The sequence below is a fragment of the Cheilinus undulatus genome, linkage group 5 (assembly GCF_018320785.1).
Source record: "Cheilinus undulatus linkage group 5, ASM1832078v1, whole genome shotgun sequence".
Classification (NCBI taxonomy): domain Eukaryota; kingdom Metazoa; phylum Chordata; class Actinopteri; order Labriformes; family Labridae; genus Cheilinus; species Cheilinus undulatus.
In genome coordinates this window covers 4650970-4668720 of record NC_054869.1, presented here as the reverse complement: position 1 = coordinate 4668720, position 17751 = coordinate 4650970, and the positions used below count along the sequence as shown (strand labels likewise).

At 39.7% G+C, this 17751-nt stretch overlaps 1 protein-coding gene across 2 annotated transcripts in view; it reads right to left on the bottom strand.

Moving 5' to 3' along the window:
* Positions 1-5718: 5718 nt before the first annotated feature.
* Positions 5719-17751, bottom strand: part of LOC121509696 (zinc finger MIZ domain-containing protein 2-like) — a 37270-nt gene continuing 25237 nt past the window's right edge. For both annotated transcript variants that reach the window (XM_041787285.1, XM_041787284.1), the window contains exons 12-21: positions 16228-16306; positions 15974-16105; positions 15784-15889; positions 15531-15688; positions 15295-15362; positions 15145-15213; positions 11707-11996; positions 11033-11205; positions 10027-10224; positions 5719-9493 (exon numbers count right to left, since the gene is read on the bottom strand). In XM_041787285.1, the coding sequence (XP_041643219.1) occupies positions 9386-9493; positions 10027-10224; positions 11033-11205; positions 11707-11996; positions 15145-15213; positions 15295-15362; positions 15531-15688; positions 15784-15889; positions 15974-16105; positions 16228-16306 (1381 nt within the window). In that variant the 3' untranslated portion in view covers positions 5719-9385. The remainder of the gene's footprint in view (positions 9494-10026; positions 10225-11032; positions 11206-11706; positions 11997-15144; positions 15214-15294; positions 15363-15530; positions 15689-15783; positions 15890-15973; positions 16106-16227; positions 16307-17751) is intronic.

Sequence of the window (17751 nt, the reverse complement as noted above, 5' to 3'; positions counted from 1 at the left end):
CCACATCCTCCCCTCACTCTACCCTAAAGGTGGTCCACGATTATTATAGTAAGCTAAAACTCACTAAACTGAAAGTACAATTTAAAATCTTTGAAGTTAACTTTAACAAAAAAAAAAGCTTTACAAAAAACTTAATTCTGTGTTTACAAATCTTAAAGGACATGAGGTCAAAGGAACTACCTGCAGAGCTCAGAGACAGGATTTTGGCAAGGCACAGATCTGGTGGCATCCATTATCCTCAATGGAAGAGGTCTGGCATAACCAGGACTTCCAAGAGCTGGTCATCCAACCAAACTAAGCAACTGAGGGAGAGGGGCCGGAGTAAGAGAGGAGACAAAGAACCTGACCGTCATTCTGAGTCTGACTGAGCTCCAGAGATCCTGTGTGGAGATGGAACGAAGTTCTAGAAGGACAACCATTGGCACAGCCCTCCACTGATCCGGGCTTTGTGGCAGAGTGGCTCCTCAGTGCAAAACACATTAAAGCCTGCTTCACTTTCACACTGAGGTTTTTGGCAAACTCAAAGCTAGAACTGATGGTCGGGCGTAGGCCTTTGGGAATTTCTGGTAGACAGCAGAATTCATGGTTCCATCAATCACAGCAAGTGGTCCTGGTCCTGAAGCAGCAAAGCAGCCCCAGACCATCACACTGCCACCATCATGTCTGACTGTTGGCATGATGTTCTTTTTATCAAATGGTGTTATTTTTTCTCCAGATGTAACGGGCCACACACCTTCCAGAAAGTTCAACTTTTGTCTCGACAGTCCACAGAATATTTCTCCAAAAGTCTTGGGGATCATCAGGACTAACTTGGCAAATGTGAGACGAGCCTTTGTGTTCTTTTTTGTTAGCAGTGGTTTTGGCCTTGGAACTCTTCCATGATGCCATGTTTGCCCAGCGTCTTTCTCATGGTTGAGTCATGAACTCTGACCTTAACTGAGGCCAGTGAGACCTGCAGGTCTTGGGATGTGGTTCTGGGTTCTTTTGTGACCTCCTGGATGAGTCATCTTTGCACTCTTGGAGTCATTTTGGTTGGCCAACCACTCCTGGGAAGGTTCACCACTGTTCCCAGGTTTCTCCATTTGTGGATAATGGCTCTGACCGTGGTTCGCTGGAGTCCAAAAGCCTTGGAAATGGCTTTGTAACCTTTTCCAGACTGATAGATTTCAGTCACTTTGTTTCTCATCATGGCATGATGCATTTCTTTCTGAGATCTTGTAGCCTACTTCACTTTGTCTGACAGCTTCTATTTAAGAGATTTCTACATTCAACAAATCTGGTGGTAATCAGGCCTGGGTGTGGCAGTGAAACTGAACTCAGCTTTCAAAGAACTGTGGCTAATCACAGTTAACTCGTGATTTAACAAGGGTGGCGATTACCTTTTCACCAAGGACCAGATAGGTTTGGTTTTCTTTTCCCTTGATGAACAAAATCATAGTTTTGTGTTTACTTGGGTTGTCTTTGTAAGGTATAAAAATAAGTTTGATGATCCAAAACATTTAAGTGTGGTAAATATGCAAAAACGTCAGGAATCAGAAAGGGGGCAAATGCTTTTTCTCAACACTGTACATTCTGTGTGTTTAAGATGGATGAAGACAGCCACCGGGAGGCCCAGTCATTTAGAGCTCCCCCTGCTGGCTGACTGCATCATGGTAATAAACTCCTCATCAGCCATATTAACAGATGGGACGGTGGTTAACCCATGCGCACCCAGTTGTCCTTATTAAAAAAATGATGGGGGAGGGGGCAAAACACTATTTTCATGTGTATTTTTTACAGCATAGGTCAAAATCAATTAGATTTAACTACAAAAGTTATTTTCATTTTTTCCCAACACAATAACAAAGTGAGTGGGCCCTCTCCTTCCACAGTTTATTAATGACACCAACACGTGCTGGATTCAAAGAATTTGGGCTTTTTAACCCCTTGTCATCACTTTCCCGACTCATTTATGCCATTTTTTCCGTGTTTAGCCCATGTTTTCTACTTTGAACTCATTTTTGCCACTTTTGAACCCAATTTACCTTCTTCATCTAGCCATTTTTGCAACTTCTTGCCACTTATTGACCACTTTTCCATAACTTCCTCCCATTTTAAATCCTTTGTATATATTTCTTTAACCCATTTTTCCCTATCTTCAATAAAAATTCTATCACTTTATGCTACTTTAAGCTATTTTTCCCACTTTAACCCATTTTTGCCACTTTGTTGCACATTTTGCCTCTTCAACACAATTTGGACCATTTTCAGCCATTTTTGCCACGCTTTAACCAATTTTCAACATTTTTCACACATTTCTCCTCCTTGTTACATTTTTTTGGTAGCAAATTTTTGCCATATTAATCCCATTTTTTGTCTCTTTTGAACCCTTTTCACCATTGTTTCCATTAATTTTGCTATTTTTTCCTTCATCCAATCCATTTCTTTCCACTTTTACCTTCCTTTTGTCAGCGTGTAGTCCTGTTTACTGTATCTGGTCATTTTTGCAACTTTTGCTTGTCAGGTTTAACCCATTTTTGCCAATTTTTCATACTTGTAACCCATTTATATACTTAAATATATATACTGTATATACAGTATATATATCAAATTTATTAGACCACCCTAACCCTAACCAAAGTAAGGTTTATGCCACAGCTGCCCTAAATTAACAGCATTGGTAATTACCAAAACCTTTTTTTATGTTTCTGCAATGGTTAATACACCAATATGTAGAAGCTCTTTAACCCAAATGATATTTTTAATGCTAAAATATAATTATTGTTGTTATCTATGAATTTTCAAATTTACTGATTTATAAAAAAAAAAAAATAGTAAAGGACATTATTATTTCTTGATGAATATGTCAAATTATAGTTATGTACTTGCAATTCTGAAGAGAAAAATCAGTTTTAGTGGTTGAATGTTATGGTTGATTCATTTCGGACTTCTCAGAGAAGCCCAGTGAGCCGGCTCAAATTTGGGTGAATTCAGTTTGAAATCCCTCATTCCTGTTCAAAATGGTAAAACGTGGAGAGCTCACTGAAAATGAAAGAGTCCGCATTAAAGCACTTCATGACGCTGGATGGTCTCCGAGACAAATATGACAGGTGGTCTAATACATTTGTTAAGCACTTTATATTTGAAAATATACAATATGATTATTACAGCTTAATTTTAGAATGGACCATGATTTTGCTGACCACAGTTGGCCCCCAGTTTGGCTGGGCCCAAGAGAGTTCTCCCCTACATCCCCCCTTATTGGCCAGTCACATGACTATACAGATTATTATCATGGTGATTTTTCCAGGTGTTCTCTAACTTATTTTGATTTTATTTGATGCAAGCAACAGCCGATGTAATCACTGTTGACACCTCTGTTGATACCTTTCTCTACTGGATTATGAGAGCAGATGCAGAAATGTGAGAAAAAGTCAAACAAAAACTAAATCAGAAGTCATTTGGCCTTTCATTAAGTGGATTGTGCCCACCTGAGGGACGTTTTTATGTGTCCTTTACTTATTTGGATCATTCCTGCAGCTCCACCAGCTCTCTTCTCTTCGTCTAGGTTCTTAAATAACAGAACCAGTACAACTTGTAATGCCAGCTGTTCTGGCTTGATATTTTGGTGAGTCAGCTTTTATTCATTTTTGCCTTTTCAGAAACAGCAGCGGTTCTCTCAGGTTCCCAGGTGGAGAAAGAGTATTTGAACAGTGGGTTTTAAAATAGGAGCCTGCGGATGATCACAGGGTGTCCGGTATCGATCAGTGACCTTTAGCAACCTTTGCTCACAGGGAGCATCTCAACCCCCGCAGCATCCGCACTCCGAAATGAAAATGAGGATTTCCTGCAGAGATGTCAAGCAGCCTGAATTTTCAAAAAAGGAATGATTTTTAAACAGCACCCAAATAAATGTCAAAACTTTACTCCCTGGATTGGAAGAATTTCTGAGAAAAATCCCTTAAATTTTGCCTACTTGAAAGGCAGGAATGTTCACAAATTCCAAAGCCTCAACTGCTGAGATTTGAGTTTCTGTAGTGTCAAATAATTTAAGCAAATATTAAAGAAAGTTGAGCAACTGCTGCAGAAAAAAATCTTGCATTTCATCTTTTAAAACTCCAGTCAAGGCTTCATGCTTCCACTCATCACTTTCACACCAATCAGTAAGCACATTTCCCCTCAGTGTGTCTTTCCAGTGTGTGTTTATTAAATTACAAAGGTTATTAATATTATTATGTTATTATTACTGAATCATACAGTGTGATCATGTACACTTTTATTTGTTCCAGCAGTCGGAGAACTCGCTGGGACACGGAGACACCACGACTTGTCTGGACTCAAGTCACTTTACGACATATAGAAGAACGAGGAGGAGGAGGAGGAGGAGGATGACGATGAAGATGAACCACCTGGTAGTTTCACATGTACACAAACTGGTCGTGGAGCGCTGAGATCTCAGGGCAACACTTTGAGGCAGTGATGGCAACTTTTTCAGCACTTTGGATGCTTTCTTTGCAGCTTTGTCTAGAAAAGTTGCCTCAAAAATCTGCCCTAAAACCCTTGCTTGGATGCTGGACTGCAAAAGTGAAGACATTAACTACAAAGATTGGAGTAAATGATGAAAAAAAAAGCAGATTTTGGCCCCTTTATATTATCCATATTAAGTTTTAGGACTTGAGATTTAATTTAAACTCAGCCACAGAAATGTGAGAAAAAACTGAACATGCACTGATGATTTTTGTTAAAATCTTCTTGTTTACTTTGTTCATATCCCAAATATTCTTACGATACCATTGTTCTCTAAAGTCTTTCCTTAATGCCATCTTGTTTTTTGGCTTATTAGTGAAATAAATGTGGTGGTTACCAACATAAGGACCCTAGGGTTGTCATGAAATCAGAATGATAAACTCTGATGTCTCTAGTAAACATTAAACTACATCCATGATGGTTTTAAAACCACAGCAACATACACCGACGTTGGATGAAACCAGTATGTGGTCATTTCTAGGGTTTAATTGCCAAAAAATGGAGGTACGCTCCTGCACACAGTCACAAATATGATGCCAGTCAGTATGTTTAGGTGCACAACTAAGTAGAGCTGTGGCTACAGCTGGATTAGACCATTTAACTGGACTACTGCCCTTGTTCTCAAATACAAACACAGCAGGAGAACGAATTTACCAGTATGCCCCCAGTCAGCTGGTTACTGTGGACATTCTGTTGACCTGGTAAACTGGCCGTATGTCAAACTGTGTATTCATGGCCACATTTTACAGCTCTGTAAACGTTGTAGAAACTTTACACTAACGCAATGCACGCTCTCCCTGGCAATATTTGAAGGCAGACACATGACTTCATGCTTGATTAACTTCAGGTTAAACCCTGCATGGACACCATGAAGGATGTGCAGATTGTCTGGTCCAATGGGAAGTATATACGTGAAAGAATAAAGGCTCATTTAAAAGGGACATATTATGCAAGAAACACTTTTTCAGGTTTTTCTAACAAAAATATGTGCCCCTGGCCTGTCTACAATCCCTTCAAGTACCAGAAAAATCCATGCCCTTCCCCCCTTTCTTTCTCCACCTTTCAGAAAATGTGTGCTGAAACAAGCCATTCTCAGATTTTACCCTCATGATGTCACATGGGGAGTAAACACCCGCCCCTAGGGTTGGTTGGCCCTCCCTGCTTGGAAGAAAGTTCCAGGCTGCTCTCCTGATCCTCCTCTCAGCTGCCAGCTGAGATGCGGGATAGCTCAGTGGGTTACCCTGCTGACTTTGGTCTGGAAGATTGATGGTTCAAATCCCAGTCAGGTCCTAAACTTTGGATAGAAGTATCTGTAACATCAGGAGTGCCACATGCCACATTTCCTGAGAGGGTGTGGTCATGGGCAAAGTCAGACAGCTCATTAATATTTAAAGCCACAGACACAGAAACAGCTTGTTCTGAAAAGGGCTGAAACAGAGGGGTTTTTAGACATGCATAAATCCAATTCTAGAGTTTTTGATTCAGCAACAAACTTCACAGGCATGTTTTGGGGACCTCTGAGACCAATATAAACTTGTCTTAAAAGGGTAGAATATGTCCTCTTTAAGCTCCATGAAATGTATACAGATGTAGCTTTCTGTGTTAATTTCATCCTTATTTCTACACTTTCTCTCAAAGCCTACAGATACAGAATGTGATGGATTTCCCAGCATTAAGGCAATGATAATAAAATAAGTTTAGCGCATCTATTCCAGTGATTTTGTAGGACAAAATATCAGGGCCACACTAGAGGAAAAAACCCTAAAATTTTCAAAATCATCAATGGAAAGTGAAGTCTAAATATGATGACGGGTTGTAAGAGAATAAAGCCGTAATATAATCATGATTAAATCATAATTCTGAGTAAAAAAAGAAAACGAGCTTAAAGTTATTTCAAAGGGAAGGGGAGCTTATTTATTAGACATTACAAGGGTAATATCAGAAGAGCAGCCAGACGCCTACACTACTCAAGGCTTTAAATATTACAGCTTTTTTTCTCATGTTTTTAATTTTGTAAAATCATGACTTTAAAATCTGATTTTTTACTCCTTTAATGCAGCAATAATACTCTATCATAGATTTCAGGCTCTTTCAAATGATCTTTCAAATGTTCTAAATATATAGCCACGTAATCTCAAACATAAAAAAGAGTTATAAATACTACCTAAACAGAAACAGGCGGTGATGTTGTGTAGAGTATGTTTGCACATCGACTCTGAAACTATCACCAGTCATGACTTTTTCAGAGTAGGTTCAATTTTATGCTTTTTTCCTAGGAATGCATGATAACACTGGCATGATATCGATATAGGCAGATAATGACTTAAAGGGATATTTCAGAATTTCTGAAATCAAGTTGTATGAGGTACGTAGCAGTAGTAGTGGCCTCCAGTGGTTTTAGTGAGCATTGCTCCTTTAATAAGGACTCATTTGTTGTACCAGCCAGGAAGCTAGGCTATAGTGTAACAGATGGGTAAAGTTTCTCTACAGAATTTAGTGAGTTTTTGGTAAAAATGGGCTACAAAATGATGTTGGCTCTAACGCACGCACTATTGAAAACTTTTGAAGCCTTTTATATTTGTACCCAAAAAGCCTCTGTTTTTTCGCTGTTTTGCAGGTTTTGACTTCTTGTTACAAAAACAGAGACAAAACACAGAGGCTTTCTGGGTATAAATAAAATATCTCAAACTTTTTTGATAGGGCACATGTTTGAGCCAACTTTATTTTGTGGCCCATTTTTTACCAAAAACTCACTAAATTCTCACTGGTACAACCAGTGAGTCTTTATTAAGGAGCAATACTCACCAAAATCCCTGAAGGCTAAGGCCACTTCTACTGCTAAGTACCTCATACGACTCAACTTCAAAAACACTGAAATATCCCTTTAAAAGTTGAAACATCTGACATTTTTTGCAGATATTTACAACCGATATTTTCGCTATAAACATCTACTGATATGGCCACATTAACAAATAATTTAGTGGAGTTTTAGGCTGGACCAACAGACCTACGTCAGTTTAAGTCTTGCTTTATTCTTCATCATTTCTTACACTTAAAATTCTGTTTTAAGGACCTAATTTGGACCTAATTTGTTCACCCTCAAACTTCAAATTGTGTGTTTTAAGGTCTGAAGTTTTAGGGCAGGACTACATTTAAATATCAGTATCGACTAGAATTAAATAGTAATTATCAGCATATTGAATATTAGCAAAAATTCAATATTGTGCATCCCCAAGGTATTCAGAGTGCTTCTTGAGATGCTGGGCCTGAAGAGGCTGCAGGCGAAGCACGCTGTTCTCTCTTAAAACGCCAAAGTAAAGTAATTTTCAGTGTGAAGTGGATTGGTTCTCTTCTATATTTACTGTAACCGACCGACACCTGACTACCTAGGCTGTCAGGGCTCTTTTTATTATTCAGATCGTTGTTTGACTATTCAGAGCAGCAGCTGTTGCTCCCTTTCTCTCTCTCTACATCACTTTAAACACCGTGCTGTACCCATTCTGTGGATTTCAACCATGAAATACAATTTTAAAAAGGCAAAAAATTGTACTTATGACCAAATACCTCTCCAGTAGGCTTTTTAGTACTTGGCACAGCACCATGATGCATAAGCTTGGGCAAATAACCAAAACATATAAAGGGCTCTGTAAGGGTAGATGGACTCAGTAGCCGGGTCATAGTGCTATTCATAGCTGTAATATTTAAGCCTGGGAGGTATGGTGTCACTACAACCCTGGCAGAGGCTTAAACAGGGGATGAGGTGAGCCCTCCTGTGCTGTCCTGGGAGGTAGAATCAGAAGAGAGGAAAAATGGGATCAGCAGAGCCAGCAGCTTCCCATAAGAAGAGACGCACTTTAAGGGGATGCATGGGTTTCATTGTGCATGTTTCTGTGCAGCTGTTTTTATGGCATTATTGATCTGAAAAACACATCCAAAAAAAGACACTATGCAAGGATGTTAAGCTGTAAATGTAAGGGTAATAAAGACATTATAAAGCTGTAAATCTCCAAGATAAAAAAACAAATTCTAATTTTTGTTTCTTGTAAATTTAAAACTTCATAATCTCAAAAGCTCTTTCTTGGAAATGTGCTTCTTTTTTTTTTTTTTTACACCGTCTTTTAAGAGAAACCCAAAAACACCTTTTAAGAAACTTCTTTTACAAGACAAGAAGATTCCTGATACTCATCTACAGTTCAGTTGCAGTTCGATAAAATACAAACTTGTTGATTTTAATATTTAAGAATGTTTCCAGCTTAAGCTTCTCTCTGTGGCTGAGTGTAAATTGAGTTTTTCAACTTTTATGGACTCAACATATCTTCCTCTTCAGTGTCTCACGTTCGCTCCTTTAAAGCTCATCTTCTACTTTTCAAACCAACACATTTAAAACTCACATGGAGCAGAAATGTTCTGCTTTTAAAGGACCATACCGCTCTTTAATTACACACACACAGTCGCTGCTCATCACTGCTGAACATCTTAACATGATTGATCGGTTAATCTCTCTGCATCTTGTATAGAAACGAACTGAACCTGGAATAAGATCTACAAAACGGTTGCTTTGAGGAGTTTCAGCAGCGAAAGCGTGTGTTTTTGTATGTGTAGTTAAAGCAGCAGCATGGTCATCACTTTAAATATTCTGTTGACAGGGAATGAAGGATGATGCATCAAAATACAGTTTCAGAAGATAAAAAACAATAAAATAAAGTTACCATCAAGTTCATAGTCACACATTAACGAGTTTGAAACAGTTTTGTTTCCTTCTGATCGTCCGCTCCATCCTGTGCAGACGGCGGCCATGTTGGACCACTCGTCGTTTTGGCGGGCGAGGAGAGAAAGAGTTCATATTTTACAGGTAAGTCTCTCAAGAGAGAGTGTGTGTTCAGTTGTTCTCAAACAGCGACAGCAGGTCGTCATTGTTGTTGTTCGGGAGGTCTGGAGGTCCGAGGTACGACAGCAACTCGTCAGGGTTGGTCAACTCTGGGAGCAACTGCAGAAACAGACAGACGTTCCCCGGTTAGAACCAGAACAGGTGATGCAGCAGAGAACTCCAGATGGGGTCCAGAAGTGATATCTACATGGAGAAATGCTACCAAAATAGCATGTTTTGTGCTATTCATGACTACCAACTGTTTAAAGTGCAAAATAAAAACATTCTTAAGCTGCTTTTGTGTTCCAAAAAGTATGAAAGCTCCAGGAGAAATTGAAGACAAAGGAAGCAGGCACAGAATAAAAGCCTCCATCCAAGGCCTGGAGAGGCAGTGCAGATAGGAGGTCTCCAGAAATAATTAGGGAAATCAATCACCTCCACGCCAGGTAGTGTTGATTGGACTCAATGTTTGTATACAATTTCTGATAACTGCAGTGTACAAAACATTTTTTTATGGGCTTGATTGTGCCTGAAAACTCCACAAAGGAATCAAATCAATCCAGTACATGAATAAATTCTAGTCTAATGTGGGTATTTTAAGTTTGTTTATATATGACAGAGCCCAGCGACAGGAGATCTGGTTTTTCACTCACATCCAGAGAAGGTTCTGGAACCTCTGAAGACCCTCCCAGACCAAACGAGCTGTCGCCTTGGAGACGGGGATTCTGGTTGCTACGCTGCATCATCTGGTTGTTGGCCCCCAGCTGAGAGTTGCCGTGGAGACCCTGCGACTGCTGTTGTGAGAGAGGAGCACCATGGGAAGTGGAGTCCAGACGGCCTGGGACTGACATCTTTAAAGAAGGAAGGAAGGAGATTAAAAAAGGAAGGAATGAAAGAAAGAAGGAAGAGAAGACAGAGGGAAGGAAGGAGAGAAGGAGGAAAGACAGAAGGAATGAGGGAAGGAAGGAAAGAGAATAAAAAAGGAAGGGGTGAAAGAAAGAATGAAGGAGATAAAACCAGAAGAAAGGAAGCAGGGAAGGAAGAAGAGAAGGGAGGAGATAAAACCAGAAGAAAGGAAGAAGGGAAGGAAGGCGAGAAGGAAGGAGACAGAAACAGAAGAAAGAAAGAAAGGAAAGAGGAGAGGAGAAAAATTTAATATGTGGGAAGACAGGAGAAGAAGGAATCAGGAAAGGAGAAAGAAAAGACAAATAAAAGAAAAGGTATGAGGAAGGGAGGTAGAAAAGAGGAAAAAGAGCAGAGAAGATGAATAGAGTAAAGAAAAAGGAAGTAGAAAGGGAACACAAGTGGAGGAGAGAAAAATAAGTAGGAAAAGTGGGAGAGAAGGGAAGAGAGAAAGGAGACAAAAGGAGGAGGCAAGGAGGTTAGGATATTTGCTCATTAATTTTTCAACATCTGCACCACATGCTTTTATTGACCCAAGACGCTCTTTAGTGATATGGGAAAATGAAAAAGTGAAGAAAAAAATCCTAAATATAATTAATAATACTTTATAATAACAATGAAGAAATAAAAAAGACAATTTAGGTCAAAAAAATTAACAACAAACACTTTAAAAACTGACCACATGACAAAAACACAACATCTTATCTTGTTTTTATAATCCTAGGAAGTTAAAATCCTGATTTATTAGCACTGTACCTGTCCAGCCAGCGGGTGAGGAGGAGGTTTGTCGGGGGTGAGGAGGGCACTGGAGAGCTCAGACTGGTAAGAGAGAGGGGGAGGACCAGGGGAGGAGAAATCCCCTCCAACACCTGGAGTCCCAGGACCGCTGAAATCTGAGAAACTAGCAGGCTGACCAGGATAGGACGGAGCTGAGGAGGAGACGAAGAAATATCCAGGAATGTAAAAATGATCAACCACACAGTCTCATCATCTTACCAAGGATACTGTAATTTCCTACCATTGTAATGTGTTTGAACGCAGCAGCTACAGATCAGATGCACTTATTTCTGAAATAATCCATTAGTTAATTTGTAAACTTTAGTTTTTAAAACAGCAGTCTACAGTCTCTTCTCATATAGAGTCTACAGTCCATACTAGACATTAAGAGAGTCTCCTGTTTACATCAAAACGTCCCCTTTACCTAAATATTTCATCAGAGAGCCTCTGTTACTTTACATTAATGTACTTTCATCTCCATTTAAACTGTACTACATCCATTACAGGAGGATACCATGATCATACTAATGACATTGATTATTGGACGTATCCTGATAAACACCAATAAATGGATGTTGTTGTTTTTGTTTGCTGTTAAAACATCCGTTATCACTTTAAAGGATGATGCAGCATCAATCTAAGCTCCAGTTTACCTGGTCCAGGGTAGTCTGGTGTGTTGTTGCTGTTATTGCTGCCCCCTGTAGGCAGGGAGGGGTAGGGCATTGGTGAGGAGGCTGAGGCAGCAGGAGTGGGGTTAGAGGAGGAGGGGCCGAGTGATGCGATCATCTCCATGACACTGGGCAGCACCATGTGACTCGGGCTGAGCGTCCGGCAGCGCTTCAGCACGGGACCGTCTGACTCCTCCTTCACGTGGATGTCGGGCTTCACAGGGACCGGCTTCCAGCTGCAGACCGGGTCGATGGTGATCTCCTCGTACTCTGAGCTGAGGACAAAAAGAGGTGAGTGAGACAACGATTCTGGCAACTTTCTATTACTATTCTTTTTCAAACACTGTTTTTGTCTTAGAACCACTGAAGACAGACAGGAAATATGGGATGACAGAGTGGGGGAAGATGTGCACCAAACGGCAGCAAACTAGTGCATTGAGGACAGCAGCCCCTGTGTATGAGTGCTTGCTCTACCTACTGAGCTAAACTAGTTAAGATTTATGTAATTATTTTAATCTCATTGGTTTTAATCACAAGGTCTGTTTATTATTCAGTTAAAAGAGACCACCATTATAAGTCAGCAGCTTGCTGTCAAGAAGGATATTTATGTCTGGTGATAGAACATGCCATGATGAAAACAGTCAAATTCCTCACAGGGTCATTGTGTTAGCAGGTGTGATGTTAGCCTGACATACTCTCTACAGCGTGGCTAACACTACAAGCTAGCTCCGCCAGCCTTCGTTCCGCTTTGCAGATTAATATTGTACTTTGATATGTGGCCTCTTTTCACTTCAGTTAAGTAGTTTTACCTAAGTTCAAACCTTTATAGCCTACACACCCCTTTATTTCCATTGAATACTTCAAAAAACTGTGACACTGTGCTGTCCCTACTACACGCTAGCTAAGCTATCGCTGAGCTGGGGCAAAGCTTGGACAGAAAGGCAGGGGCCAATGACTGAAGCTACAGCGGCCTCTAGTGGCGAGAGGTTCATCACAGTTCTAAAAAAGCATTATAAAAAGGGATTTCAAGCCTGCGTTTATAAAAAAGGATAGGTTATTAGTTCAACCGACTCGTTGATCTTGTGCTTGCTAATGTGATACAACAAGTAAACTGTTTAACCATGCACATCCCTAGATTACAGCATGTTTTCACACATAAATAACAAACATAAATATTTCATGCACCAACCATCAGGGTGTTGAAGAATAAAAAAGGAAAAAAATGAATATACTTGACTTTTAAGTATAATATTTGTGCATTTTCAACTTGTCTTTGTCTGTAACTTACAAATAAGCTGTAATATCAGAATGAAAAAGAACTGTAGAACAAAAAAAACAAGATTGTAATTTTACCATAAAAAAATCATGATATGAAATTTTGTCCATATTGCTATCTAGGGCAGGGAAACTAATCAAAATTCAGGTTGAATTGCAATATGTCCCACTGCAATTTGCAAATCGCAGAATTTTTTAATATTCTTTTATCCTGAAATCCATTCACAATATCAATCTAATGCATTGTTTGATGTGGAAAACATGTTTGCTTGATTCTGCACACATCATGCAAACATTCAGAAGTCATTTTTTCTAGAATAATTTGCAAAAAAATCCTTATCTTTTTTTATCAAAAATAATGAAGACAAAATAATCACAGCCTTCAATACACCAATTTTTATCGGATTTCCAATGAGTCAAAATAATGGCGATCAGATATTCTCTCAAAATTGTTCAGCCTTAGTTTAATCAACCAAATACTGTTTTTGTTGCACTTAGGGCTGAATGATTTGCGAAAACAATCGAATTGCGATATTTTTCCCCAATATTGCCATTGCAATTTAATATGCGATTAATTTTAGGTTCCTGATCTAATGTGTTGTTCAACAAACACAAGCAAGAATCATTCTTTATCATAACCAGCACAATATTAGGTCAATCAAACAAGGGATAAACAATTTCAAAAAACATTCTAATTGCAATTTTGGATCACACAATTCTAGCCTGATATCAATTGTTATATTGAAGGGGACTATGATTTCTTTGTTATTCTTGTTTTGAATAAGAAAAACATGTACATGAAGAAGAAAAGTAGGATTTTTGTAAAAAAAGAAAAAAGTCCCATAAACAGCCTTGGATGTTTGCATAATGTGTAGAGCATAAAATTGTATCAAACTGGCCTTTTGACACATTTCAGGTTATAGAAATACTGCACTGACTGTGATTTGAAAATTGCAGCAAGCTGTATTGCGATTTAATCTAATTTGCAATTATTTGCCCAGCCCTAGATGTAATGCAGGATAATTTGTGTTCGTTGAGAAAGACGTAAGATGAGACTGCAATCCCCATATTGGGGGGAAAAATTGCAATTAGATTACGGTCCCAAATCGTTTCGGCCTTGCTGCCCACCTCTAGTCCACAATCCTTCCATATCAGTGTTTCTGATTCCCTTTCCTGTCACTTCACTGACCTGGAAATCGCCACACTAATGGGGCGGGGGGTATAAGGTATCTCATGATGTAAACTCAGGGGGGTGAACTGTGAATTTACTTTAACTGAGCTGCTGTAATTATTAACATCCGCTCAGTTGTATGCTGTGATTGGCCAGATATGCACATTTCATAAATCAGACGGGGACCTTGTTAAAGGATGACTCTACACCCAAATCTGTGCTGGTTTCTACACAGGTTTGATAACTGAGGGCCAATGTGTGTACGCTACAGCAGTGGTTCTCAACATGTGTGGCAAGGCACACTGGTGCGCCTTGAGGCAAGTTAAGGTGTGCCTGGGAATTTGTACAACCATGCCCGATTAAAATGGCTAAACAACAACCAAAGATACTTTTACATATATTTGCACTGGTATTGCTGGATTCTATCAATGCTTAAGATAATTTTTAAAACTCTTTTAAAACTCACAGTATCATAAAGCATCAAAATATTAAAAAATTAGACAGCTAATCATCACTGTGCCTTTATTTAGTATGCATGTATTTTGGAGAATTTGGAGTAAAAATGACTAAAAACAGGTACAAAAAAGTTTGGATTGACTGCAGCAGATTGCTTAAATCAGCAACTGTGAATACGGCTGGTATGGCTAAAATTTAGGCTGCAAAAATGTAAATGTTAGCATTTGTATGTGTAATTCAGTTGCTCCCAAATTGTGGAGTGAGGCGTGTCTAGGTGTGCACTGTGCTTCAACCATGCGTCACACTACTACAGATATGAAAATGGTGTGCCTTGAGATTTTGGCTTGATCTTAGATGTGCCTTGAGCTAAAATGAGATTAACAGCTGGAGGTAGACATACAACAAGTCACATCTCCTTGCCAGCATCCAAAAATATCAGACATGAAGCATATAAGATGGAAAGATTTGACAATTAACCGCAGAGCTTGTGCAAAAATAACATCAGATGTTAAATTTCTTACTTTTGAACGTAGATGAGGATCCCCAGCATGTACTGATCCACCTCCAGACCCTCTAACAGAGCTGTTTTACTGCAGAGACACAGATTATAAAGGAGTTTAGATGTGAATTCATGTTTGCATTTAAAGAGTGTTTGTGTGAATGTGACGTACTTGCACACAGGACATCTCCACGTTCCTCTCTCACAGTTCAGCTGAAGGTACGACTCCAGATCAAAACACTGCAGAAACACAGGCAGTTTAGACCAAATATCATACAGTGCTTCTTTCAACTTTCCCATTCTACACATTTCATAACATTTAAAAAGTATGTGTTGCAGGCTCTTCTGCAGATTGACCAAAGAAAGGTTAAATTAAATCCATCTTGAAGCACGTGCAGCAGCTCTAACCTGTATGTGTCTGCAGTCGTGGCCTCTGGCGGGCAGCTGGATGCGTCTGAACGTGATTGGACATTTTAACGAGACTCTAATGGCGGTCTGCTCCACACCGTCTTCTCCGTTTAACCCTGGAGTCCCTGGGATGGAGCCGCTGCTGAAGTTCCTCTTAACTGAAGCACACATGAATTCAAAAACATGAAAGTCTAGCGTAGTACGAAGTAAAACTTTTTATTGATCTGGTTTGTTGTACACTTTTGTCACTTACTCTTAGTGACACAGTGCTCTGCAGGCAGCAGCCTCTTCTTCATCAGACCCTGCAGCACTGAGCGGACCGACGGACGGTGAACCAGCTGGAGCACAAACAGGTGAGACTGCAGACAGAGAGAGACAGGTACGTTAAAGACACTGCAACAGCAGGTTTACCTGAACACGTGGGAAATATGAGGAGGCCTTACACAGCAGCAGGCAGTGACAGTGATCTGGATCGTGTTCCTGCCAGGCTGGCAGACTTGCTTCAGGTACAAAGGCTTATGGGAGGTTTTGTTGTCGCCGCGCTCGATGGTGAGAGGAGTGGCATTGACACTCACCTGAGTAGGAAGAGGAGGATAGAGGCGGGTAAGCAAAAACAAGATAAAACAACAAACTGAGGACAGGATCAAGATTTTTTAACTATTGGAACAATGAAAAGAACAAAAGATGGACATCTGACCTGGACAGAGGCAGGCCAGTTGGTGTTCATCTGTCGGTCCTCATGGTGGTAACACTTAAACTGGAGCTCCAGGTCCGGTCTGAAACAGAAACACAAACAAACAGTTATTCAGCCTTAAAAATATCAAAAAAAGACCTTCTAACTAAAGTAAAGCCTCTCAGAGATGCTGAACGTCAAGCTCCTTGCAGAAGATTACAAGAGTCATGTCTGATTCATAATGCTGTTTCAAGGTGTGATATTTATGTCTCTGATATTTCGCCTCCTTTCTGGACCTTGTGGGGGTGTTAATGGAGGGTGAAGTGATCCCTTCTCTGTGCTACCTTCAGAGGCAGTAACAGAGGAGAAAACAGGAGCGACACAGTCGGTGAATGTCCAAATGTATGTGGAGCTCCTGCTGTATTGTGCTCTCTCATGCTCCTAAAATGCCTTATCCCATAGAGTCATTTTTCTGTGAATTTTTATGCATTGGATAGAGTTGGAAACAAGGATGACAAAGTGGGGATTGACAACTGGGAAAGGAGCCACAATCCAAAAATTGGACTTGAACCTAGGGTGGTTTTGTAAATAAATGTATGCTGAAGCTTAAGATACGCCTTCACTGGAGATAAGGGGCCAAGCCCAAACCCTGAAAAACAGCCCTGTACCATTATCCCTCCTCCACCAAACTTCACAGTTGGCACAAGAGATGATTTGATATTTTTTGTGTTATTGCAACTGGAATCTTGCCTAAGTTGAATTCAAGTCTGACTAACACCTAGATTATGTGGTTGGGGACTGATGTTCTCTCATGCTTCACATTCTCCACACTGGGCTTTATAACCAGAGGTGGAAGAGCAATATGGTAACGATAATGCTTACCATAATGCTGGTAAGCATTGGCTGGTAACCTCTGGCTAAAGCTAGAGCCGTGACTCCAGAGCCACATGTGGCTCTTTTGTGATTATTTGTGGCTCTTTTATGCCTTAATTTTAAATATTACTCCCCCAGAAAACCTTGAAAGAGTGAAACTTTTTTGCTCCTTTTTACCATTTTTTTTTGCCACTTTTCATCAATTTTAAGCTACGTTTTGTCATTAAATACCACTTTTTTCTCACTTTTTGCCCATTTTTGCCACTTCTTTTTGCCACTTCCCCCCATTTTTTCCCCAATTTTTGCCCCTTTTCACCATTTTTTTTCTGCCACTTTTTGCCATTGCCATTATATACTGCTAGTTTCCTATTTTTTTTCTGCCATTTTTGCCAATCTTGACTGCTTTTTAGCCACTTTTCACTCATTTTGTTTCCTTGTTTTTGCCACTATTGGACCATTTTTTGCCACCTATAACTCATTTTTTTGGTAACTTCTCACCCATGTTTTGCTACTTTCTGACTCTTTTTCCCCTTTTTATCCATTTTTGCTGCTTTTTGACCATTTTTGCCATCTTCAGCTTGTTTTTATTGCTACTTCAAGATGGTTTGCCACTTTTCACCACTTAGATTGTGGCTCTTGCAAAGGTATTTTTCAACAATTTGACTCTTTGGTTGA